Genomic DNA, 25,047 nt, shown 5'->3' on the forward strand with positions numbered 1-25,047 from the left:
TTAGACCTACAATGGTGACCTGCATGCATGATGTGTTGCTGCAACGGTGGCACAAGAGTTGTGGCAGTAACCAACCACTGTGATTGGATTTGAGCCCCATTTCATGGGATGGAACCTACACCCGAAACCACTTGAGTCGCCAAAAGCCTGAGACTAGATGGGCCATGGAGCTAGAGAAAAACTAAAGACTACATTCTGCTGAAGGGGGGGGGGGCAGGAAAAGGGCTCCTAGCAACATTCTGCTGTGCCCATAGATCAGTGTCTCACTCAGCCACGGTCAGAGGTGCTGCCTTCTGCAGTACAAGGAACTAATACAGAGGCCCACAACTCACAATGTAAGGACAGTCAGAGAACTTGGACTGCTCAATCCTAGATGAGATGTCTCCATCAAATCCTCCCCTTGGGGATCAAGGAACTATGTTGAAAAGGAGACAGAAAGGTTACAAGACCCAGAAAGGCTGGATGATGCCCACAGAACTAGTTTTCCTGGACACAGTAGAACTGAAGAACTCACAGCAGGAATGGTTCAACATATGCAAGTAAATAAATGTAATAAGACACATAAATATATTTAAAGATGAAAATCACATGGTCATCTCAATAGATAAAGGAAAAACCTGTGACAAAATCCTACATGCCTTCATGATAAAAGTCCCAGAGAATGTAGTACTAGAGGGAACATACTTCGACATAGAATCTATATATGGAAACCCCACCGTCAACATCATCCTAAGTGGAGAAGAGCTTGAAGCAATCCCGTGAAGTCAGGAATGAGACAGGGATGTCCACTATCCTCGCTCCGTTTCTACATTGTGCTCGAGGTATCAGTGAAGAGAAGAGAGCTCATGAGGCCTCAACCCTACACCAAGAACTACAGCCAACTGAGGAATGCAGCAAGAAGGAGACAGTCTTTCCCAAGGTAAAGAACTCCAGTTGGCTATCTAATACCAAATGATCAGTCTTGATACACACCCACGAGTAACATTCTACAGACTGAACAGGTTATATTTAGGAATAAACACACACACACACACACACATATGCATGTCACAACAATTAATGAAAGAAGAGGCCATAAATGTGAGAGAGAGCAAGTGTGTGTACGTGGGGACTGGTTGGGGGGAGAAGAGTGTTATGATGAAATAATCTCAAGGACAAAAAAAGGCCTTAACAAAAATGTGTTTACAATTAAAAATAAATCTAAAATAATATATTGAAAGCTAAATTATCACTTTTTTGGAATATTTTCTACACAAACAAAAGTCATTTTGAAGAAAAAATTAGGTAAATAGTAGAATAATTTGTGTATGTGATTTTAAAATATATAGCACAGAAAGTTATATATTAGAAAGAAACACCCCGGCCTTGGGAGGCCGTGCACACACAGCGAGCTAACAGCTCCATCACCAGATGCCCTGTGGTCCTGCAGACATCCCCTCGTGGAGTTGGGAACAGGGGGCCCTGCAGACATCCCCTCGTGGAGTGGGGAACAGAGGGCCCTGCAGACATTTCCTCCAGGAGTGGGGAACGGGGCACACGCAATCCAGGCCATATGTATGTGACCCTTCCCAAAACTGGAATTGTTTGAATTAAACCTAGGAGTTTTAAAGCTTTTTCTTAAGAGTTTCTAATTAAAAATTTCAAATGTTATAAAGAAAACATGCATTTCAAAGTCATCATTGCCAAAGTTCGTCTGCCTTTGAGATTCTTTAATACTCTGTTGAAAGATGGGTATCAACACCAAAGCTCTCTACCCTCCAACAGTGTGGTTATCTAGATAAAAACTGGGAATGATTTATAATTTAATAGTTAAAGAAGGTAAAGACAACACATGTGTGTGTTTCTATATCTGTGTGCCTGTGTCTGTCTGTGTCTGTGTGTGTGCACAAGCACAAGTATGCATGTATGCATGCCCATACAGTACTGGAGGCTGAACCCAGGTCCTTGTATATGACAGGCAAGAGCTCTGCCCCTGACCTATACTGGGCTGCTGTGCATGTCCTTCTCGCAACTCTATAGACATAATATGGACAAGACCAAAATATGAAAGTATTTATAGATAAATTATAGAATTATGGGTATTTTCACTGCCTAAAATTCTTAAATGCCATTACTTCTGTACACTTTCAAAGATGGTGCAGAAATGTTAAAACAATAGGCTCTTAACTGATATGAGATGTTTATATATATAGTGAAAATATGAAATCATAGATTGGAAGACTATATCAAGACAGTGTCCACTTTTTAAGAAGTGGACTGAGATCAAAGATAGATACGACCAAGTTCTGATTTGTTTCTTTTTTAAATGAATTGCTTAGATAAATAAAGTCTGAGTGGTAGATATTAAAAAAGTATGTGTCATATTATTCTTTGTACTTTTGAAGTGTGAAATGTTTGGGGTGGGGTTTTTCCACTTATAAACTTGGTGGATGAGTTAGAGAATACACTGCCAGCCTTGGTATAAACGTCTCCTGTATCCTCACTGTGTCTCATAGGTCATCCCAGATCGCTCCTTTGCTAAGATTCTATTAGCACTAAAAGAGAGAACAGGAGGGAGGAACAAAAAAGAGGAAGAGGAAAAGAAAGGGAGGGGAGGAAAGAAAGAAACTTTCTCAGTGCTGCTAAGCACTACCAATCTAAAGCAACAATTTTAAAGTATATCCTTCAAAGCCGAGAATGGACAGTCATTTTCAATGGGGGTAGGAAGCCAAGCATGGTAGCATTGGCTCAGAATCCCAACTGTTAGAGACACTGAGGCCAGATGGTCATCATCTCAAGACCTACAGAGTCCAAGGGTAGTCTGGGCAACTTAGATGAGAATTTGTCTCAAAAATTTTTAATCAAAATAAGAAAATTGTAAATAGCTCGGTGATATAGTGTTGGCCTAGCATATACAAGGCCCTTTGTTCATTCCCCAGTAATACACACACATACCCACAAAAATGGTATTGGAAACCATTCTCCCTTATCTTCTCTGGCAAAGGTTGAGACAAGAGCACAGCCCAACACAACATAAACGCTTATGCTCTGTGAGATTTCCAATAAAACCTTGGTTATAGCAGTGGATGAAAGGTTGGGTTCAACCCAAGCATCATTCTTATTACTCTGAGAACTAGGCTGAACTGTGTCCATTGGACTCTTGGGAAGCAATAAGACATGCTTCCCCTTGGGAAATCTCTGAGAGTAAAAACCTTGAGCAGGTTACCTGGCCTCAGCTCAGAGGTTTAAATCCCTAGGATTTTTATTTTATTTCATTTCATTTTATTTTATTGAGAGAGGCTCTCTCTACATAGCCCTGGCTATCCTGAAACACACTATATAGACTGGGATGGCCTTGAACTCACAGAGATCCTCCTGTCTCTGCTCTAAGTGCTAGAATTAAAGGCGTGTACCACCATACCTGGCCCAACCCTGGGACTGAGTATGTGTGTGTGTGTGTTTCCTGCCCTTTCTGATCCTAACCAAGATATCTCTGAGCACCCAGTGAGTCCTCCCTGGGTTTCAGATGGAGAAGCCTCATTACTCAAATTTCTCTTGCTGTTTGTCAAAGTGACCAGTCCAGGTCATAAGCATCAAACATTAAGCAAGCGCAAAAGCTTTTATCTCTACCCAGAGACCCAAAATGTGCAGCTGGGGTTACTGTTAAAAGTTTATTGCAGTCATGATCTGTGATAACAGATCCAGGAAATAGAAACCAGGACATCCAGCTGTCGGTGATTCATAGAATCTGAAGCTTTATCTCAACTGATTGGACGTATTTGATTGAGATACACCATGTCAGGAAATCTCGCAGAACAAAATGCCTCTTGCAGATTGATGCGGCAGGTGTTCAAGTGAACCATTAAAATCCACGGAGTGACAAAGAGACATGATCACAAGGTGACAGCCACAACTGAGGCTCCTAGTCGCTAACCTGTACCTGCAATTCCCTGTCTTCCTCTTCTACCACCTACTAAATCCCTACATCCCTCCAAATCCCTTCTAGCGGGTCCTTAACTGTTCCCTGTCTGGATATGAGTCTCACAAACCCTCTGTGCATGCACACGCACACATACACACAAACTCTTCATTTTTCCTGAGGTTTGAATTTTGACCTGATCTCCACAGAGGATTGTAAGATTCATACAACAAAGAGAACATAGGTAAAAATATTTGGTGTTGGGAAACCTACTACTTTTTCCAGTTCTGCTCCCGTTGAGCCTCACAGAGCCCTTCCCCTCTCTGTGCAGTTTGTCCATCTGTGAATGTCCATCTGCTTAGGACACAGGATGAGACACTCTACCCTTTTCCGTCATTCTCTGGCTTCATCTCACCTGAACACGGGGCAGAATTGTGAGCCTGCAAGCTTTGAACCTAGAGCTGGACAGCTGTGTGTCTGTATCCCAGCTGTGTGTGCACATCTGTGTGCACTGGACAGCTGTGTGTCTGTATCCCAGCTGTGTGTGCACATATGTGTGCACTGGACAGCTGTGTGTCTGTATCCCAGCTGTGTGTGCACATCTGTGTGTGCTAAACAGCTGCATGTCTGTATACCAGCTGTGTGTGCACTTGTGAAAGCTCATGTGTACATGCCTGTGTGCATGTATCCACACATGGAAGTCAGAGGAAAACGTCCCAAGTTGATTCTCACTGTAAGGCTTCTAAAGACAGGATCTCTCTTTTTTGTTTCTCTGATCAGCTACTCCAGGCTAGCAGGCTCACAAGCTTGCAGTCAGTTCTCCTGTCCACTTCACTGTGCTTTGGCTGGGATTACAGATGCATTCTGTTGCATCTGGCTGTTTATGTGGGTTCTGGGGATGGAACCCAAGCCAGTAGGCTTTGTGGCCAGTGCTTTTACTAATTGAGCCATCTCCCCCCAGCCCTAGTGGTGTGGCTTTTGAGAAAATTACTAACATCTCTTGGACTCAGTTTCTTCTCTCATGGTTTGGAAAGTAAAATGCACACCTCCAGCCCTGAAGTATACTGGTGAGAACCAGAGACGGGGAAATGGGAACTAGAGCAGGACTAAGGCATCATCATGTACATTTTCAAGACAGCTTTGGGATTGCTGTTTAGTCAGTGGGTGAAACAAATATTATGTTGGCCAGGGCCTCCAACCAGGAGCCTCAGAATCACACACAGAAGCATTCTGCTCTTCCCTTCGTCCTGGGCAACAAGGGGCTGGTCCTTGACTACCTGGGGCTCTCAAGTCCAAGGAGGTTTAATCAGTAACCTGAAGAGTAGGTGAGGGGAGGAGAAGAAGAAAACAAAAGCCCTGGTGCTGGTTTATTTAAGCGACCGCCCTATGCCAGTCTAAGGGCAAAGTACCCTTTCCATGGCAACTGCAGCCAACAGACCTCACCATCTTCAACTGGGACTCATGAATCTGCCCTTCAGAACGGACAGCTGTGTTCCCTTTCTTGTGTTCTCACACTCTCACAGCTAAGCCAAGACACAGGCCCCTCTGCGCGTCCTGTTCCTTTTAAGATGTCCCCAGCCCACTGTCTATGTCCCCTCTGCTCTGTTCAGGTGTTCAGGTGGTGCCTCCTCCTTAGGAAGCTCACCCTGCTCTCCTCGGCATCAGGCACACCCCAGGCAAGGCTCTGCTCGCTGGTCTCTGGAGAAATAAGCACTGGAAATCCAGGGTTTTCATCTTGTAACTAAAAACTGACCATGGAAGAGGGAAGGAGGACGAGGAGGCAACAATCCAACTGTAACCAGTTGAGGACATCATCGGCATGTGTTGGGGTGCAGGGTAAACGGGGATAGAATTCCTGGTTGTCAGCCCCAACTCCTAAGACAATGTCCTCTCGCCCTCACCAGTGACAGCAGGCTCAAAACCACCTGTGGGAAACAGTGGTCCTTTCAACCAACAGTGCTGGGAGAGTCAGTGTCCACATACAAAAGAACACATGGACCCGGCCTTACTTTCACAACTCAAAACAGATCAAACCCAGGAAAATAAAAGATACCACTCTTAAGAGAAAGGCTGGAGAGGGCTCAGTAAATATAATGCTTGCTGTGTGTACACAAGAGCCTTAGTTCAAATCCCTAGGCCCCAGGTAAAAGGTAGCCATATAAGGGTTTACAAGCCCAGCACAGGGGTTGGAGACAGCAGATCCCAGCAGCCAGCCAGTCTAGCTGAATGGTGAACTTCACACTCAGTGAGAGACCTTGTCTCAAAAAAATGAGGTGGAGAACAACAGGAAAAGACATCTAACAGTGATTTCTGACCTCCATATGTGCATGCATGAAAATACATCTCCATTCTCTTGAACTTTACAGCAAATTCTAAGAAATATCACCAAAAACATGAGCAACAAATACAAAATCGGTAATTCCACCAAATGTAAAACCTTTGTGCATCAAAAGATACTGTCTAGAAAGTGAAAAGATAAATGCTTGCAAGTTATGCACCTGATAAGAGTCTAGAATCCTGAGTATTATAATGAATTTTTCTTATTGAACAAGGAGACAAACAATCCAATTTTTAAGTCTTTATATGTAGGCCATATCAGAGGATAATGTAAGAGGGAAAAATAAATGTGGTATGCTAAAAACTTTAAAAATATTTTCTTTGAAGAGCAATCAGTTTAATGTGTTCTAACCCTATGAAAAATTTTTATATGATTGAGAAATTTTGGACAGGCCAAACATTAAGTTATCTGAATTTTAAAATTACATAGTTTTTAAAGTTTTTTTTATTAAACGTTGTAAAAGCATAATGGTTATTGGTTCCAAAAGTTAAACATGTATGCTGAAGAAATGAAAGTAAAATGGTATAAACTCTAGGATTTGATTTATAAGACTGCTGAAAAAAATGAGAAGGAAATAAATGAACCAAGAGTGGCAACGGTTGCATTGCTAAAGTCAAGCAGTCTGCAGTAGTTTATCATGCACGACAACGATACCATAAAGTTTGTGTGCAGAGAACGTTTGCTGGGATCCAGATTGGTGCAGATCCCAACCCTCCTCAGAGCTTCTTGAGGAGTTGGAATTGACACAGAGACCCACAGCAGGACAGCGAGTGCAGAGAGTGGGAGACTCTGGAGCACTGGGCCCTGAATGAGATGTCTTTATTCACCCCTCTGCTCAAGGCTCAGGATCTATGCAGAAGAGGGGAGCGAAGACTTAAGAGCCAGAGGTGGGGGATGACTCTGAGGAAAGAGAAGCATCCAGAGGTAATGGGGCTGGTGCACAGAGACTGTGACCGCATGAGCGAGACCTGGACAAGTCCAAGCCACAAAATCCCAGGACTCAGAAGGAAAAGTGGATACAAAGTCCCACCTCTGATCAAGAAGCTATTTACTATTGATACCTACAGGGAGAGGGAAACTGATTCTCTCTGGTGGAGTGTCATGGGTACATGAACCCCTCTCCAGGACAGGCCTCATGCTTGGGGGTAGTTGGTCAACACAAAGCAGACTCCAGGTTTTTGTGTATCCTTTTCTTGTTCTTTGGTTTGGTACTTATTCTATATTTTTGTTTGTTTGCCTCTTTGATGTGGGGATTTTTCTTTTTTTGAAAAAGAGAAAGAATATGAAATTGGGTGTGTAAGGAGGTGGGGAAGATCTGGAAAGAGTTGGCGAGAATATGATCAAAATATATTGCATGGAGATTTTTAACAATTCCTTTAATTTTTCCTTGTGTATACGGAAGAGCTGGAGAGATGGCTCAGTGGTTAAGAGCATATGCTGCTCTTCCAGATGACCTGGGTTTAGTTCGCAGCACCCACATCGAGTGGCTCACACTTGAGAGGATTCAATGCCTTCTTCTGGCACGTGGATTCACACACACATATCCACACACAGATATTCAAATGCACATATCCACACACAGAGACATTCACATGCACATATCCACAGACAGATACCTATGCACCCACATGGCAGTTCACAGCTGCCTTTAACTCTAGTTCCAGGAAATCAAATGATGGGGCCTCAAGAGTGCACACACACACACACACACACACACACACACACACACACACACACTCACATATGGAGGGGATGGCACGGGGAGAATCAGGAAGGCAAAATACCTGTATACATAAATTTTAAATTAAAAAGAAATATTTAAAATTTATTCTTGTAAGTTTAATTTCTTAAACCCCACATATAAATGAGATCTTGAGCATCTATCATTCTGCACTTGGCTTATTTCATTTAGCATAATGGCCCCCATGTTCACCCAAATCGTCAAATGCTGAGATTTTTTTCTAAGACTGAACAGTGGTGTGTGTGTGTGTGTGTGTGTGTGTGTGTGTGTGTGTGTGTGTGTGATAAATTTCCACCTATACTTGCTGACAAGTACTTTGGTCGATTTTATACCTTGACTACTATAAATTAGACTTCAATAAACCTGGGAGTTTGGTATTTCTTTTACACGCTGATTCCATTTCCTTTGGATATATTCCCTGGGGGTGGGATGGCAGCTGGTGTGACTTCTCAGCCTTCCTCTAATCTCTTCAGAGAAGCTTTTTCTGAACTTTCGTGAACCTGATACACTTTCAGTTTACACCACAGTGGAGGACAAGGAATCCCATTGAGCTCCATGGCTCCTTGACGCAGAAAACAGGACTTTCCCCTAAGGAGCAAGAAGGCTAGCGCACAAAGTCCATAGTATGGTTGCTTCTTGGGATAATGAGAAGATGAGCCAATGGCAGCCTCCCCTCTCCAATCCCATCCCACCCGCCCTGGCAATGCACTCACTAAGATCTTGGGATAGTGAGAAGATGAACCAATGACCAGTCTCCCTCCCGCTTCCCGTCCCACCCTGCCCTGGCTGGCAATGCACTCACTGAGATCTTGGTTAAAATGTACAGCAACAAGGACAGAACGGAAAGGTAGATCTGGATCCGCTTGCCTCCAAACCGCTTCCGCAGGTACTCTGGCATGGTTACCACCTGCATGGGATGAAATGGAGCCGAAGTGAACAGAGAGCCCAGGGCAAGCAGATGAATCAGGTCTATCCTGCTGTCAGAGCCTCAGGAGTGGTCAGGGATTCATATTAGCCCAGGAAGTCTACAAAACAGCCAGGTGCCATTTGCTTATTTCAGCTCCACATACCCTGTCCAGTAGAAGTAGGGAGGCCCTAGCATTCAGCTGCAGTATATCAAAAGCATCCAATAAACACATATTCTCTATCTAGTACACACATGACTGGATGTAACTAAGGAGGCAGATGCTTGCCCTGAAGAAGGTGCATGCAAATGCACATATGTATCTCTGTGTGTCTGTCTCCCTGCCTGTGTCTGTATGTGTTTTGTTTTCTATACAGTGCATCTACTATATGAGACAAATGCACATATGTGTTTGTGTGTGTCTGTCTCCCTGCCTGTGTCTGTATGTGTTTTGTTTTCTATATAGTGCATCTACTGTATAAGACAAAGGTTGCCTCTTGCCAATGTCCCAGAGAAGTTATCTGAATGTGACTGTCACCTTGTTCTACACAAGCAATACAAAGGATTGTAGCTGCAGGCCTTCCCAAGCATTCTGTTTGTTCCCTTCTGCAAATCCAGCCATACTTCTTGTTTTGCTCCCTATACCCTTAGCCTGTTGTCTTCTGGGACCAGTTTGTTACCAGCAATCTATGAGCCTTCAGAAGGTACAGTCTGCAGAATTTGTGCTGTATCACCTCTAGCTCCTGATGTATACACTCCCATGGAGGAGGTGCTTATATATGTTACTGAAGAGGTGATGATGAAGCTATGTCTGGACAGGCCCTAAAACAGGAGGTGATGTTGTGCATAAATGAAGAGGGGGGCATAGTTCCTTTTCTCAATCTGTTTCCCTTCTAGTGGAGGAGGTAGCAAGCTCACAGCAGTGTATCATAAGAGCACACTTAGAGAAAGGGTGGAGGAAGCTTCAGGGGGCTCTGAATAAAGTAGGGCTACCCAGGGGCCTTCCTAGATGGAAGAGTAACAAACCTGGACTGAACAGAGCCAGAGGGACTGTTTGACGCCCCTACACAGAATCAGGAGCATTTTAAAACCTAGGACTGAAGGTAGACCTGGACAATTCTGTCATTTATGCCATAAAGTCCCCTGTGGCCTCCAAGAGGACAAAGTTGGATAATGGAGTGGTTACTTACCCCAGCCTTGATGTAAATGGGGACAAACACCCAGCCCAGCACGACCACAAAAATCAAGGCCTGTAACCAAAACAAGAGGTAAACTCAGATCAGGAGAAACGTCCACATCTCTGCTTTTCTCAAGAGATGCCGAACTGCTATAGAAAATTCCCACCTCCATCTCTCTATCCCGTTCTTCCTAAGGGGCTAGGATAGACTTTGCTACTGGCTTGGTCTATGGCCAAAGCATGTGAGCAACACTGGCTGAGAACCCGGGATGCTGTCCATCAACACAGCCCGGACTCCCCACTGTCAACACAGCACGGACTCCCAGCTAGAGTTCTGAGTTCTCTTTCATCTCTTCCCTGGTATATAATGAATAAAATACCACTTAGAGAAGAAGGGAAAGAAAGGAGGGAATGAAAAAGGAAGGGATGAGGTAGAGAGGGAGGGAAAGAGGGAGAAATGGAATAGGAAGGGAAAAAGGAGAACCAGTAGCATTTCCCTATCCCTAACTTGGCTAGAGGAGGCCTTGTCTTTGAGGACCAAGGGAAAAGGGGCTCCTGCGACTGTCATAGCAAGCGGGCCTCTCATGTGAAAACTCCTGGAGTCAAACCCAACTGCACCCAGGTGCTTCTGAGGATCCCATACATCTCAAGATCCTGAACACAGACTGAGCTGGCTGCCTGCTAAGACTCCGCTATAACCATATACGGGAAGCTTGGTCCTTAGTGTAGAAAGGAGGTGGCACTTTATGAGGTGGCAGAGCACACTGGGACATCCTTGCATCCTTGAGAGCACTGTTCAGAAGTGACTGAGGTAATTCTAAAGGGACTCCTCAGCTATTCCCAAGGGGGGATTTTTACAAAGCCAGTCTTGATTCTAACCTATCTTCCTGAGTGAGTAATGTCCCTCAATCATTTGCCACTGACGTTCCACAGGCCAGAGGGAGCCTCACAAGAACCTGTACCATGCTGTTTAAACTTCAGCCTTTAACTCTATTGTCTAAAGAAGTATATTTTCTTTATAAAGTTAAGCTGTCTCCAACATTTCATTATAGCAACGAAAATGGAACCGAGGACTGTTAAGTTGGGAGCATAGAACCCAGCCCCTGGCATCCATCCCAGCCCCCAGACCTCAGAGTTGCTTTGGTCTGGACTCCAAATTTCAGCATGCCAGGTCCTGACCCCTATCTAGGGAGGGTCAGGACCAGTCCCACAGGGTATTTAAGTGGGCTCCCAGAGGAGAGCATGTGGTTTAGGGTTTGCATGGGCTCCCTGTTGTCCTGTCTCCCGGCCACGCACTGGGCCACCTGAGAGCATCTTACTTAATAAAACGATGGGCATTTTGATTTGGTTTGATTTGACCTAATTGGACTTTTTTTGCATTGGCAGAGCTGCCCTTTCCTTATTTTTTCTTAACAAGGACCAGCTCCTTCTACCTCTAGGACACGGAGCCTCTGGTGTTACTCACGATCCATTCAGAACCACCCATGGCGATGCCTGAGGCTGCTCCTGTCCCCGCCAGTCCCACAAAGTGACCACTTCCAATGTTGCTGGCAAAGAGAGAGGCTCCGATCTGGAAACAAAAAGTGATAAACAAATACAGTTAGGTAAGACACCCTGGCTGAGACAACGGAAGAAGAGACATGTCCACCAAAAGAAAGGACTTGAGCAATCAGAGATCAGTTGGGTCTTGACTATGTTGAAATCTGTAGGACAAGATCCCGCAGCAGGCATGGGGACTTGGGAAATAACAAACACACAGAGAGCAGCAGGTCACATCGACATTCACATCTGTCGGGCATTTTTGAATCTGATTTAACTGTGAGGAGGCTCTGGGAAGTCCCCCAGCCCACCAGGGTGCCCCTGAGTCTCCTGGGACTGTCTGCTCAGAAGCAAGGCTGAGCCTTTCACCTCCACATCCTGTCAGACCAGGTGACAGGGTCTAACACAGGCTCTCAGTGAGTGCAGACGATGCTCTTGAAGGCAATCATTTAGAGACCCTTTGACCCCAGACTTCTTGTCGAGAAAGAATGCAGAGCTGGTGGCTTCTGTGTGGTTTCCTGACACAAAATTTTGAGATTTTTATGTGTTCAGAAATAACACAAGAGACTATTAATGATAACTAGTCTCTAAATCCACACCATATTGCCATTTTCTTCTACAAAGGTCCTGGAGGTGCCCCAGGAGCAATAAAAAACCACTGCATTTTTCAAAAACACACATATATATCTGACAAACAATTAAGAGGGTGTTCATTAAATCCCCAAGAGTAGGGGATGGGAGGATGAAACTGAAAAGGGGGCTGTGCATGAGAACCGAAGGAGAAAATAGCAACCTGGGCGTGGAGAGATGGCTCAGCAACTAAGAGGACACATTGCTCTTGCAGAGGCCGCAAGTTCAGCTCCCATCACCCACGCTCCAAGTGGGAATGAGTGCAGGCCTGAAAAGACCAGAGTGGCTGGAGTGTGCTGGACAGGGCAGGGTGGCATGAGAGTGGGCGGGAATGTCAGGAGGGGCTGGGCTTTAGCCAAGACAGGAGTAGATTTCTTTCTTAGTGTGAAAGGAAGCCTCTACAAGAATTTAAGACAGAAAAAGAAAGAAAGAAAGAAAGAAAGAAAGAAAGAAAGAAAGAAAGAAAGAAAAAGAAAAATGTGCTTTTAAGAACTGTTCTAATTTGTGCAAGGAGTGTAATATTGGGGAAGCCACCTCTGCAGCTTGGATGGTGACTTGGTCTAGGTGAGGCAAAGAGAAGCTGGGGACTGGGAGGCTATGCTTTAAAAACTCAGGCAATAGTCTTTGTTGATGGATTTGTTGAGGGAAGGCATAACCACGGCTGACAAAGTGAATGCCACGCATCTAGAAGAGGAAACTTGTAAGTGACATTATACAGACTGAGCAGCAAACATACATACACATATATGTGCATAACAGCAATCAATGAAAAGGAGATCAGGGATTTGCAAAAGAGCTTGGAAGATGTTTGGAGGGAGAAAAGGAAAGAGAAAAATGATATAATTATAATATCAAGAAATAAAAGTGCTAAGTTTTTATAAGAATCTAAGGGGCTATATTGTTTAAAAATATGTTCCTCTTTCTGACCAAAGATTGGTGAAGATAATAATCCAAAAATAACCAGATTTTCCCTCCCCTTAATGTCCTTTAAAATGCTCCAAATATGGATCCCCTGCCACAAGAGAAAGATTACTCCAAGAAAATATCGTAATTGGGCCAGTTCCCCATCCTGAACCAATATGTGCTCATTCGTCACCTCTCACCTGATTAGTTATTAAGCCTAGTGCTTTATAGCTGAAGACTTAATTATTAGAAGTTATTACCTGAACTACCTCACCTGAAATTCAGGAGACTTCTTTAATGTCCTCCCGCTACGGGGAGACAGTGGACATCAGGGCATCTCAAGCTGTCCTGATGTCCACTCCTCACGTCTGAGAAAGGGATGGAATAAAGTCAGGGGAGTATTGCTGGTACTAGAACATTTTGGGACCGGGTTAGGTTCATCTATGTTAAGAGCACAGCTTTGGCCTCTTTCTAGACTTGACCCCACCCCCACCATATTACCTGTGCCTAATCATCCACAAAACCCTGACTCTGTCTCCACAATGTTATTGACATCTAGCACTTTTTTGTTTTGTTTTTTAGGATCTGGCAAAGATTTTTTTCCATTCCCTGTCTTCTAAAGTAGACAGATTTGCCTGTGAAACAGCTGACTTTCGAAGCACACACAATTTAAGTACAAACAATGGGGTTGCATCCGGCAGGGTGATGAAGTGCCCACAACAGAACCGACCACCCAAGCCGGGCTGGAATCCTTGTGGTGAGCAAGAAGAGAATGGTTGGGAACCGCACAGTGGGGTTTGTGAGTAACCTTAGCTTCTACCTGTTACTTAACAATTCACATAGCACGAGGTCTCTAAAGATGACCTGCACCCACTTATTGAACAATGTGGCATTTTCTACTATGTAATAGGGTTAAAAAGTCACAGTCTTCCTTTGGGATGAACCCTTTAATGATTTTGACATCATTTACTCATTCTTTTGAAGTATAAAGTGTCTTAACTGCATTGCAGCTAATTGCAGATCATTTTTAAATACACCATTGCTACTATATTTAAATTATTTATATCTAATATTCAAAGAAAATTTACTAATAAATGCTATAATAGACATTGATCTGACATATTGTTAATTGATCCCACAGGTATAATTATAGGTCATGATTTTAGAGTCTATTCTGTCTCACTGAGTCAGGAATGCCGCATTCACAGACAAACACATGTGGTGCAGACACCCGAGGATCATGCTCCTCGGTTAAATGGTGCAGACACCCAAGGATCATGCTCTTTGGTTAGCTCAGACACGAATCCTCACTGTGTGAACAAAAGTTGGATGCAATTCTTCCTCAGAGGAGCAAGAGGGAGCTGCCAGGTGCCCTCCAATGTAGATCCCAAGCCAGTCTGGCAAATGAGATAGCAACAGAGATGAAGAAACACCTTCAGGAAGTCCGAGGAGAAAACGCCCCTCTCTTCATAAAGCTTGTGCTTCTCGTGCTGAGAGTAGCTGTGTATTTCAGGTGTTTTAGAAGGAACTCCTTGGGAGTGAGGGGAGGTGGGTCTTTTCTAGCCAACTTGACCAATCTGAGTTTTTCTTCAAGATGCTTACTTCTCTTCTTCTCTTCATATAATCTTCCTAGACAGAGTGCTCTTTCTCCCTTCAAGCTGTGGCGTCTGTTTCAGCTCTACTGGTACCTTGTGGTGTGTGGAGCAAGGAGGACTGTTATGTGAAGGCTCCTGGAGATCCTTTGTTCAGATTTGTGCTGACCATCCAGCAGTAGTTTCTCTCCACATTGCCATTATACATAGAGATGGAGGCTGGAACACTGCTCCCGTTCCCAATGCTGAAGACCAGGGCTACCCTGGAGTCCTGCAGGCTGCAGATTCTCCTGCCTGCTAGTGACACAGTGGCTCAGCAAAGGAGCAGGAACCCAACTGCGGCAAAGACACAGGTTTCCATCTCATACATTCTACATCGCTCTTGGCTGCTTGCTATTGACTGCCTGCCATTATCTCCCAACAAGACTATGTGCAGGGATGGGGGGAGTGGAGAGAGAGAGAGAGCATGCATGTGCATGCATGCACATTGTGGGAGTGCTAATGGTGTGCACATTAAGGCCAAAGCACAACCTGCAGGAATCAAGTTTTCTTCCATGTGGGTCCTAGGGATTAAACTCAGGCCTTCAACTTAGCAGTAGGTGACTTTATCCACTGGGCCATCCCAGCAGCCTTTACAACAGTTTTCTGCATCATTTCATCTCTCCCTCCCATGCGTCCCCCATCCACCCACATGCTCAGTTTCCTCTGCAAAGCAGAGCTCTCCTGGATCCTCTCCACCACCAGCTCCTGTGGACCTACTAAGCAGTGCCCTGTAAGCTCCAAGCCCAACAATAAATCCTTAGGTACTCAGTAAGAGGTCAAGGCTAATTTCTTCTGGCACGAAGGTGCTTGAGCTTCACATTTGCAGTAGAGATTCTTTTAGAATCTAGGAACTCACAACACTGAGAGCCTCCCTACTGCTCATATTACAATTACTCAGAAGGCAATCAAGATGGTGGCTTCCCAAGACTGTCACGGATCTTTCTCTAGTGGGTATCCATTATCTCCCATCTCACCCTCAGAGGACAACTTCTTGACCCTTAAAGACAATGTAGATTTCAAAGCCTAAAGTCCAGTATGACTTTATTTGGAGACAGGATTATCTCAAAGTTTATCAGGTTAATGAAGTCATTCAGGTAGGGTCTTGTGATAAGATTGGTGTCTTTATAAATGGAAGAGACGATACCAGAGATCTTTGCTTTCCTCTCCGCTGCCCCCCTCCCCACACACAGTGAGGCCATATGAAGACTCAGAAGACAGCAGCTATCTGCAAGCCATGGAAAGAGTTCTCACCAGAACCAGCTCTGGCAGCACCAAATCTTTCCAATCCCTCTCAGCACCGGCTCCTTGGCAGGGGTCCCAGTCCCTCTAATGCCCATCACTGTGAGAAGAACTGCCCCTCAATTATTTGGACCCTTTACCAAGGACAGCTTACCTCGCACTGCAATTTAGATCCCTGATAAAGACCAATTCAGTTTTTCATAGCACAGTGATTCTATCATTAAAATTTTCACTTCGGTCCCTCCAGGGGTTGACACAAATGGAATGGTTTCCTGTGAACCTTTCTGTAAGGGAGAGCAACTTACACTCAAAGGAAAACATCCGGCTGCATCACTTCTCTCTGTTCTTAATGTTAGGGCTGGAAAGGAATGGGATTACACCTATCAAGACAGGCGTTGTTCAATGACAATGCCTTCAATGTGCAACTCAGCCCTAGGAATGGGCTCCTGGAACCAGAGCCGCTCACAGGGTCTTCTTCTCCTCATCAGCTCCACCTGGGGCTTTTGAGTCTGCAACGTCTCAGTTACCACCCAGACTTACTGCATTCGAGAACTAAATCCCTCCGGGTGATTCTTACCCACAGCGGAGTGGGATGAGCCTGCCTTGTCCATATCCAAAGCCATCACTTCTCAGCCTTGTTCTGAGATCGTTTGGGGAGCAGAACCCAGTCTCTAGCCACACAGAGGGCTAAGATCGAGTGTTCAAAAAGGCTGATGTGAAAGAAATGCCTCTCTCTAAACGACTGTCCTTTATCAGCAGAGTTGTAACCATGGGTTACAGAGTTCAGGTCTGTAACGTGGTATTTATCCTGCCCAATGGGAGACAATATCATTTCAGTCGCATGGCAGAACACAGCAAGTGGTCTGAAAGAGACTTTGATCATCTCACCTCTGAAACCCCAGAACTGTTAAACTCAAGATTTCCAAGTTGGTCTCAGGTCACAGCCAAACTATTACCCAGTTCCAGTGGAGATCTCCTGGGGTGACTCAGCGGCCTGTGGGAACGCCTTCTCCAAATAACACAGCTCCTCAAGGATGGGACTGCAAGGGTTCCCAGATTTGGGCGACACAGTGAATGAAATCCAGCATTCAGAGATACTTTCTTTTTTCCATTGTATAATTTTAGCTTCTTTGTCAAAAATCAGGTGTTCATAGGTGTGTGGATTAATATGGGGGGAGGAGGACTAGAGGAAATGGGATAGTCGAGATGGGGGAAGGACAGAGACAGAGAGCAAGGAAAGAGATATCTTGATTGAGGGAGCTGTTATGGGGCTAGCAAGAAACCTGGCACTAGAGAAATTCCCAGGAATCCACAAGGATGACCCTAGCTAAGACCCTAAGCAATAGTGGAAAGGGTTCATGAACTGCCCTTGCCCTGTAGTCAGATTGATGACTCTCTTAAATATCACCATAGAACCTTCATTCAGCATCTGATGGAAGGAGAGCTGGGATCCACAGGGGAGTTCCCAAAGTCCAGTCAAAGAGTGGGAGGAGTGAGAATATGAGCAAAGAAGTCGAGACCATGAGGGGGACACCCACTGAAACAGTCTACCTGAGCTAATGGGAGCTCACCAACTCTGGCCAGACAGAAGGAACCAGCAGAGGACCAAACTAGAACCTCTGAATGTGGGTGACAGTTGCATGGCTGGGGCAGACTGTGGGGTCACTGGCAGTGGGACCAGGATTTATCCCTACTGTTTTTACTGCCTTTTTGGAATCCATTCTCTTTGGAGGGATACCTTGCTCAGCCTAGATATAGTAGGGAAGGCCTTGGTCCTTCCTTACAGCAATGTGCCTTGCTCTCTCTGAGGAGTGGATGGGGGGGTATCGAGTCAGTCAAAGGAGGAGGAAGTGGAGGGAATGGGATAAGGGGAGGGAGTGAGAACTGGTATTGTTATGTAAAATGAAAAAAGATAGTTTTTTTAATAAAATAAAAGAAAAAGAAAAGGAAGAAGGGAGGGGGGGACTCCTAGAAGACTGGGAGTCTTCTCTCTCTTTCTCCTCTTTTTTCTGGTTTCAATCATCTTGAAACATTGATTATAATTCTGATTGCCTTTTCTGACTACAGAAGGGCTCATCTGATAGAAAACACTAGGAAGACAGCCAGTGGGAACGGAGAGGCCAGGGGATTAGGTCATGACTCAGTGGCAGAAACTTGGCCATACATTGATCACCTGAAGCCTGGAACCACAAAGGATGTGTAGGGCAGGAGGTGATCATATCAGTCAAAGAAGCTCCTCAGAGCCAGGTGTGGATCTGCAGATGCGACCCATGAATAATGATCTTGAGCCCAAGGTAGTGAGTGGTACATGCCTGAAATCAAGAACTCAAGAGGCTGAGGAAGGACAGCCTTGGCTACAAAGTGAGATCCTATTGAAAATGGAGGAAGAAAAGGGAAGGGAGGGGAGAAGGGAAGAAAGAGTGTGAGGAGGAGGCAACTCTTGAGAGGTAAGGAATTAAGAATAGGAAAATAAAGGAAGGAAAAGGCTTCAACAATGGATGACTGTTGTTGGAAGGCTGCTTGTTCTTTTTCTGGCTGCCCAGACTCTTGAAATAATCATACAGAAATTATATTATTTAAATCACTGCTTGGCCAATCACTTAAGCGTATTACTAGTTAACTCCTATATTTTTGGTTAACTGGTGTAGGAAGTCCTTTTGACTATGTGTTGCTTTCACTGGTTGAATAAGGAAACTGCCTTGGCCTTTTGATAGGGCAGAACTTAGATAGGCAGGGAAGATAGAATGGAATGGTGGGAAGAAGGGCAGTGTGGCAGAACACCATGGATCTCCTGCCTGAGACGGACGCTGGTTAGAAACTTGCCGGTAAGCCACAGTTAGGCGGCAATACACAGATTAATGGAAATGGGTTAAATTAAGGTGTAAGAATTAGCCAATAAGAAGTTAGAGCTAATGGACCAGGCAGTGATTTAAATAAATACAGTTTCTGTGTGATTATTTTGGGTGTAAGCTAGCTGGGCGGTGGGATGCAGCCCATTCCTCCCTACTACAGTTAACCCATTTTTTAATAGTCTGTGTGTCACCATGTGATTGTGGCTTACCAGGTAAAGTTCCGCCCAGTGTCTGTCTATGTCGGGGCTACATGGCTTCTTCTTGACTCCACCTACTCTCTCCCTATATATATCTTCTTCAAGCCTGGCTACATTCTGTTAAGCCATTGACCAAAAGCAGCTTCTTTATTAACCAATAAAAGCAACACATATACAGAAGGACTTCCCACACCATTTTCCCTTTTCTGTTCAAATAAAAAGGAAGGTTTTAACTTTAACATAGAAAGATTACATAAACAAAACAGGTATCAAGCAAAAATTATAGTTATAATATTTATATTTACTTTATCTTTTATCATAACTAAGGAAAACTATAATTATAGCTATCTATTCTTCAACTCCATCAAAGACCCCAGAAGGATATAATATTACCTAAGTTAACAGGAAATACATTGTTAGAAACTTCCAGAACTCTAGAATTGACAGAGACATCTCACTGCCTGGACAGTTACCCAAAGTTTTTCTGTACAGTTGGGGCATCCATCTTCAGCCTACAGGCCCATAGTATCCAGTAGACTTTTCCATGAAGCAGGAAGTTTTAAAGACAGTTCTGCCTATATTGGCAGTTTGTCAGTCACTTTCTTTTGAGTCCTGTAGAATGTCTGGCAGACTCTTTTATGAAGCAGGAAGCTTGAAAGACCATCTCACCTTTAGGCAAGTTCAGCAGTAATTTTCTGTGGCTCCTGCAAGTTCAGTCAAGAAACTGCTCTTGCCCAAATGGCTAGCAAACTCCATAAGGAGCCTCTTTGATGCCCATCATCCTCTTGAAGTAGAAGATTGCTGCTGCCAGGAGCAGATGTGTCTCACTGTCATCAAAAGTCCTAAGTTCTTAAAAATATTTTAAAAGCCAAATTTTGTAGTCTTTGAGAGGTTTGAAGAATATCTATCCATCTGAAATATATCTTTGTACCTCTGTAAAACCTAACTTACATGACTACACACTTGACTACTATAGATAACTACTTATTAACCTGTATTTTTAATTATACATTACATTTTTAAATGAGTTGCAAAAACATAATACCTTAATCAAGAGTAGAAATATACATATAACAAAATTGACCTTAAATTTGTATCAATAAATCAAGATCCATACCAATGCAAATCTCTATAATATATCCCCCTTTAAATGTAAACAAACATTTATAAACAACATTTGGGAATTTGGAGAACAAGGAGCCGAAGAGAAGGTTGTGGGAGAAGAAAAAAATGAGAAGAAACAAAAAGAGGGAGAAGAAGAAGGAAAACGGAGAGGACGCAGGTGGTTGGAGAAGGCGGAAGCTGGCAGATGGGGCAAAAACCATTCTCTTCAAAGGAAATCTCTCTGGGACAAGTGCCAATATTTGACAGCAGTTCACTCAAACTGAAAAAAACAAATTTGACTGGGCATGGTAGTACACACCATTAATCTCAGCACTAAGGAGGCAAAGGCAGGCAGATCTCTGTGAGTTTGCGACCTGGTCTACAGAGTGAGTTCTAGGACAGCCAGGGCTGTTACATAGAGAAACCCTCTTTTGTAAAACCAAAACGAAATAAATAAGTAAATAAATAAATGGACTGAGATATATTTCTTAAAGGCCAGCTACTTGTCATTCCTGCATGCTTCTTCCTGGGACTTTGTCCCTTTGTGCATTCTCTGCCTCCCCTGGTTCCCTCTCTGCCTCTCTGATTCATGAGTTCCCTGTACCAGGGTCAACAGCCTGCCATGCTTTCCCCAGGTGGTCTGTGGCCCCCTGGTAGCAGGATAAACAGCTGATCTTCAATCTGATGGTTTTAGACTCAACTTAGAAATAAAATTATGCTAGGCATGAAAATACATGCCTGCAATTCCAACACTGAGGAAGCTGAGGCAGGAGGATCTTGAATTCAAGGCTACCCCTGAGCTCCAAAGTGAGACTGACCCTGCCTGAAAAAGTAAATAAATAAATAAATAAACAAAAACCAGGTATATTTCCTAAGACAGTAGAAAGTTTGAGGTGTTGTCCTCTTCCTCAGGGATAATTTTCATTGGGGTTTCTTTCTAACCCTAATTGAAAAACTGTCTTGGTTTTCAGGTTAGTCTTATACTATATGGGCCCCATCAATGTCTACCTCAGGACCTGAGCAATCAGAAGAACGGGGAGGGGTTCCTGGTATGTGCAAACATGGGCAAACCATGCGGTGACTCATCTCCTTGCTGTCCTTACCAAGTCAGATCATTCAGGAGTCAAGCAGATAAGTCTTGCAATGCTCCACTGACAAAAACAAGAGACGAACCTGAGAATGGCCAAGGCCTCTGTTCTCAGACTTTATATACAGTGTCCCTAAAACAACTAAGTGGGCCCTCTGCCGGTTTCTTTTTTTAAATAAAGTTTCATTGGAGCACAGCTACATGCATTCATTTTTGTATTTCCCATGCTGATATTTACCCTCTAGGAGTGTTATGAGAAGACAGGACTTCTTTTAAAATGTGGACGTCATAAAATTAAACAGCTTCTGTCCAGCTGAAGTATAATCAATCTGGGCAAGAGGAAGCCCATAGCTGGCAGAGACTCTTTGTCAATCAACATCTGACACAGGTTTACTTCTCAGAATATATAAAGAAAATTGTTCTTTCTGAGAGCCAAAGGCCACCTAACCATACCCCCAGCACCAGGAATGAGAAGCCCTCTTTTGAGTTGTTGGGCTAGTGGTGTGGGAAAGTCCTTCTGTATGTGTGTTGCTTTTACTGGTTAATGAATAATAAAGTTGTTTCGGCCAGTGGTTTAACAGACTAGAGCAAGGCAGGAATACCAAGCAGTTAGAGGAGGAAAGAAGGCGGAGTCAGTGAGAAGCCATGTAGCCGCCACAAGAGACAGATGCCTAAAAGAATCTTACTGGCAGGCCACAACCATGTGGCGATACACAGATGAATAGAAATGGGTTAATTTAAGATATAAGAGCTAGACAATAAGAAGTGTGAACTAATAGGCCAAACAGTGTTGTAATAATACAGTTTCTGTGTGATGATTTCAGGTCTAGGCATCCAGGAAATGAACAATCAACTTCTGCCAACAGATTGGCATGCCAGTGTGTGCCAGCTAAATCCACATGAAACCTAAGAGAGCTTATAAAAAATTTCTAGACACAAAAAAAACAAAACAAAGTTTAGCTGCATTTTTTTTTCAGATGGGCTCTGTTCACTGGTGGTGAGCAGGGGCACCACAGATCATTTAAGAGAGGTCTTCCTGATTCAGCATTAGCAGCAAAAACAAACAAACAAACAAACACATGTGACTTCATTAAGAAATGGCAGCTTCCTGGTTCATGATAGTTGCATATACAGTTCTGGCTCCTTCAGGAGGCCAAGCACTTAAATGGGGTCTGTGAGCAGCGTGTTACAAATTGCTTAGTGGTGACACAGACCCACTGCGGCCCTCGATCTGGGGCAGAGAGAATGGCTCTCAGAAGCAGCAAACATGCCTCCGCCATGTTGGACTGGGTAGAGTAAGCAGGCAGGACCGTGGAGTTGTTCCTAGCCATGCCCGCTTAGCATTTCAAAGGAAAAAAAAAGGGCTCTTGGTTAAACCATAATTACAGATACACATTCAATGAAGACAAATCCAGATGGAAAAGACCTCTAAATGGGCCATTGTGTTGGATAAATGTACATAGGCTTGAGAGAGAGAGAGAGAGGAAAATCAGTATAGACAGTTACAATATAAAAAAGTACTGACAGTCATAGATTAAAGGAGTAAAGATAAACTGAATGCTGGGGAAAAGTAGGTGGAGTCAGTGAGACACCATGTAGCTGTCAGAGGAAAATTCATGAGTTGCTAGCAGGGACTTTGCCAGTAAATTACAAACCTCGTGGTAAAATATAAAATAATAGAAATCTGTTAATTCAAGATGCAAGAGCTAGCTAGAAATACATCTAAGCTATCGGCCAAACAGTATTGCAAATGATACTGTTTCTGAGTTATTATTTCAGGTCTGGGCAGCTGGAAATGAATGAGCAGTCTCTGCCAATAGGCTAGGTTGCCTCAGAGACTCTTAGACTATTCCTATTGCCCTTGGTTGCCCCCACAGGTAGAAGGTAAGTTCCTATTGCTAAGACACCATGTACTTCAGACACAGTGCCCAAAAACTTCTGGAGTTGAAACTGGCCTGAATGCCCCCTCTCTGAGGACTAGCTTTTATGGCACTGGAAGAATCCATTCATGCAAGCTTCCAAAGGAGGGGGACAGTCCTGCCCAGCTATGACACCTGTGAAACCTATGAACCGTAACAATGACCCATATGGTATGATATCCCTATGATATCCCTAAGGGTGCAGTAGTGGCAAAACACCTTACTGCTAACCAAGAGCTGCCTCACTGGACTCAGGAACTGCTCAACAGGAGGGAAAGCAAGTCTAGTGCTGGAAGCCTCGCCACCTCTCCAGGGCTGGTGACGTCATGGATACTGCGGGAAGACCTACAGCTTTCCTAAAGCAGCACAGTGCCTAAGCACAGTGCTAGATGTCTGTCCTCACACCCACAGCTAAGTACAGCTTTTACCTGTCATCAAGAAAATTCCTCTTAGCTGAGAGGTGGTGGTGGCACACACCTTATATCCCAGCCCTGGGGAAATAGAGGGATCTTTGAGATTTCAAGATCAGCCTGGTTTACAAAGAGTTTCAGGACAGCCAGGGACCTTGTTTCGAGAAAAAAAAGAAAAGAGAAAAAAAGAAAGAAAGAAAGAAAGAAAGAAAGAAAGAAAAAGGAAAAAGAAAATTCCTCTTTACCATAAATGGTGACCATTGCTGAAAACCACAACCAGTCAAAATACAGAGTTGTGGAGCCCAGCTCCAAGGGACACATCTACAAAACAACTCCTGTACCTAAGGCTTGGAGAATGTTGCAGAAGAGGGAATGGAAAATTATAAGCCATAGGATTAGGGAATTTGCCTTGCAATTGTTTTCCTAGGAAAGTCAGAAGCTGCGCCCAGAAAATCTCACCAGCATGACTGCCTAGAATGAGCTGAACGAGGACAGCACTAACAGACATGCCAAAGTGGCTGTGACAAACCACCGGGCTCCACCCTGCACGAGTAACTATCAACCACTAAGGGACGTCTGGAGCAGGAGAAGTAGTTTTCCCCAGGTACAGCATACCAATTGGTACCCAGTCCAAACACTCAGCTCTGAAAACAGGCATGCAGGTACCATTATTCAGACCAAGCAGGCTATGGTTGGGAATACGTGTGTGTATGTGTGTGTGTGTGTGTGTGTGTGTGTGTGTGTACATATACATATAAATACATACATAAACTTGTAACAACAATTAATGAAAAGAGAGGCCATAAATTTAAAAGAGAGCAAAGAGGGAGTGTTTAGAGGCAAAAAGGTGAGGGGGAAATGATGTGATTATATTATAATCTCAAAAAGTAAATAATAAAAAAAAAATGAAAAGGGTTTTTTTTTTTCCCCAGAGAAACTTACCGGCCACCACACCATACTTCGGCCCGCCAGGAAGAAGCCTCCAACCGTACCGCGGTTAGTGGAGAACATTGCCTGAGGGAGAGAGGGTCAAACCTTTAACAGCAAAGTAGAAGAGTGACTGCGCCAATGGAAGGATGTACCCCTTCCCACGGGCGCGTCCTGTGTCCAGTCCACTCTCCGAAGCACTTTCCATGCCTTATCTACCTGCCCCCTTCCCACCAAAGCCTCGGTGCATTCACACGAAGGAACTCGTAGATGTTCGCTTACTTTTGATGGACAGGGAAACTGAAGCCTTAGAACTAGCTTACTTAGCTTAGAACATACTTTATTCTCAGCAGCTCGGGGAACTTTCTCCAAAATTGACCACATGCTTGAACACAAAGGAAGACACAAAAGATACAAGACAATTGAAATAGCTCACTTCATCCTATCTGACCACCACAGATTAAAGCTGGCTATCAACAACAACAGAAACAACAAAAAAATTTCAAGCTCATGGAAACTGAAGAACTCACTAGTGAATTAAAAAATGC

The 25,047-nt window shown here is 44.0% G+C and overlaps 1 protein-coding gene and 1 pseudogene across 1 annotated transcript in view; both read right to left on the minus strand.

Moving 5' to 3' along the window:
* LOC125387503 (sodium/glucose cotransporter 1) overlaps positions 1 to 25,047 on the minus strand; it is a 70,076-nt gene that overhangs the window by 33,684 nt on the left and 11,345 nt on the right. Inside the window, exons 2-5 of the mRNA XM_087909120.1 lie at positions 24,515 to 24,586; positions 11,524 to 11,628; positions 10,072 to 10,131; positions 8,780 to 8,884 (exon numbers count right to left, since the gene is read on the minus strand). Of these exons, the coding sequence (XP_087765246.1) occupies positions 8,780 to 8,884; positions 10,072 to 10,131; positions 11,524 to 11,628; positions 24,515 to 24,586 (342 nt within the window). The remainder of the gene's footprint in view (positions 1 to 8,779; positions 8,885 to 10,071; positions 10,132 to 11,523; positions 11,629 to 24,514; positions 24,587 to 25,047) is intronic.
* On the minus strand, positions 14,408 to 16,626 carry LOC125387569 (BCL2/adenovirus E1B 19 kDa protein-interacting protein 3 pseudogene; annotated as a pseudogene).

The sequence above is a fragment of the Myodes glareolus genome, chromosome 8, assembly GCF_982192425.1.
Source record: "Myodes glareolus chromosome 8, mMyoGla1.1, whole genome shotgun sequence".
NCBI classification, from domain to species: Eukaryota; Metazoa; Chordata; class Mammalia; order Rodentia; family Cricetidae; genus Myodes; species Myodes glareolus.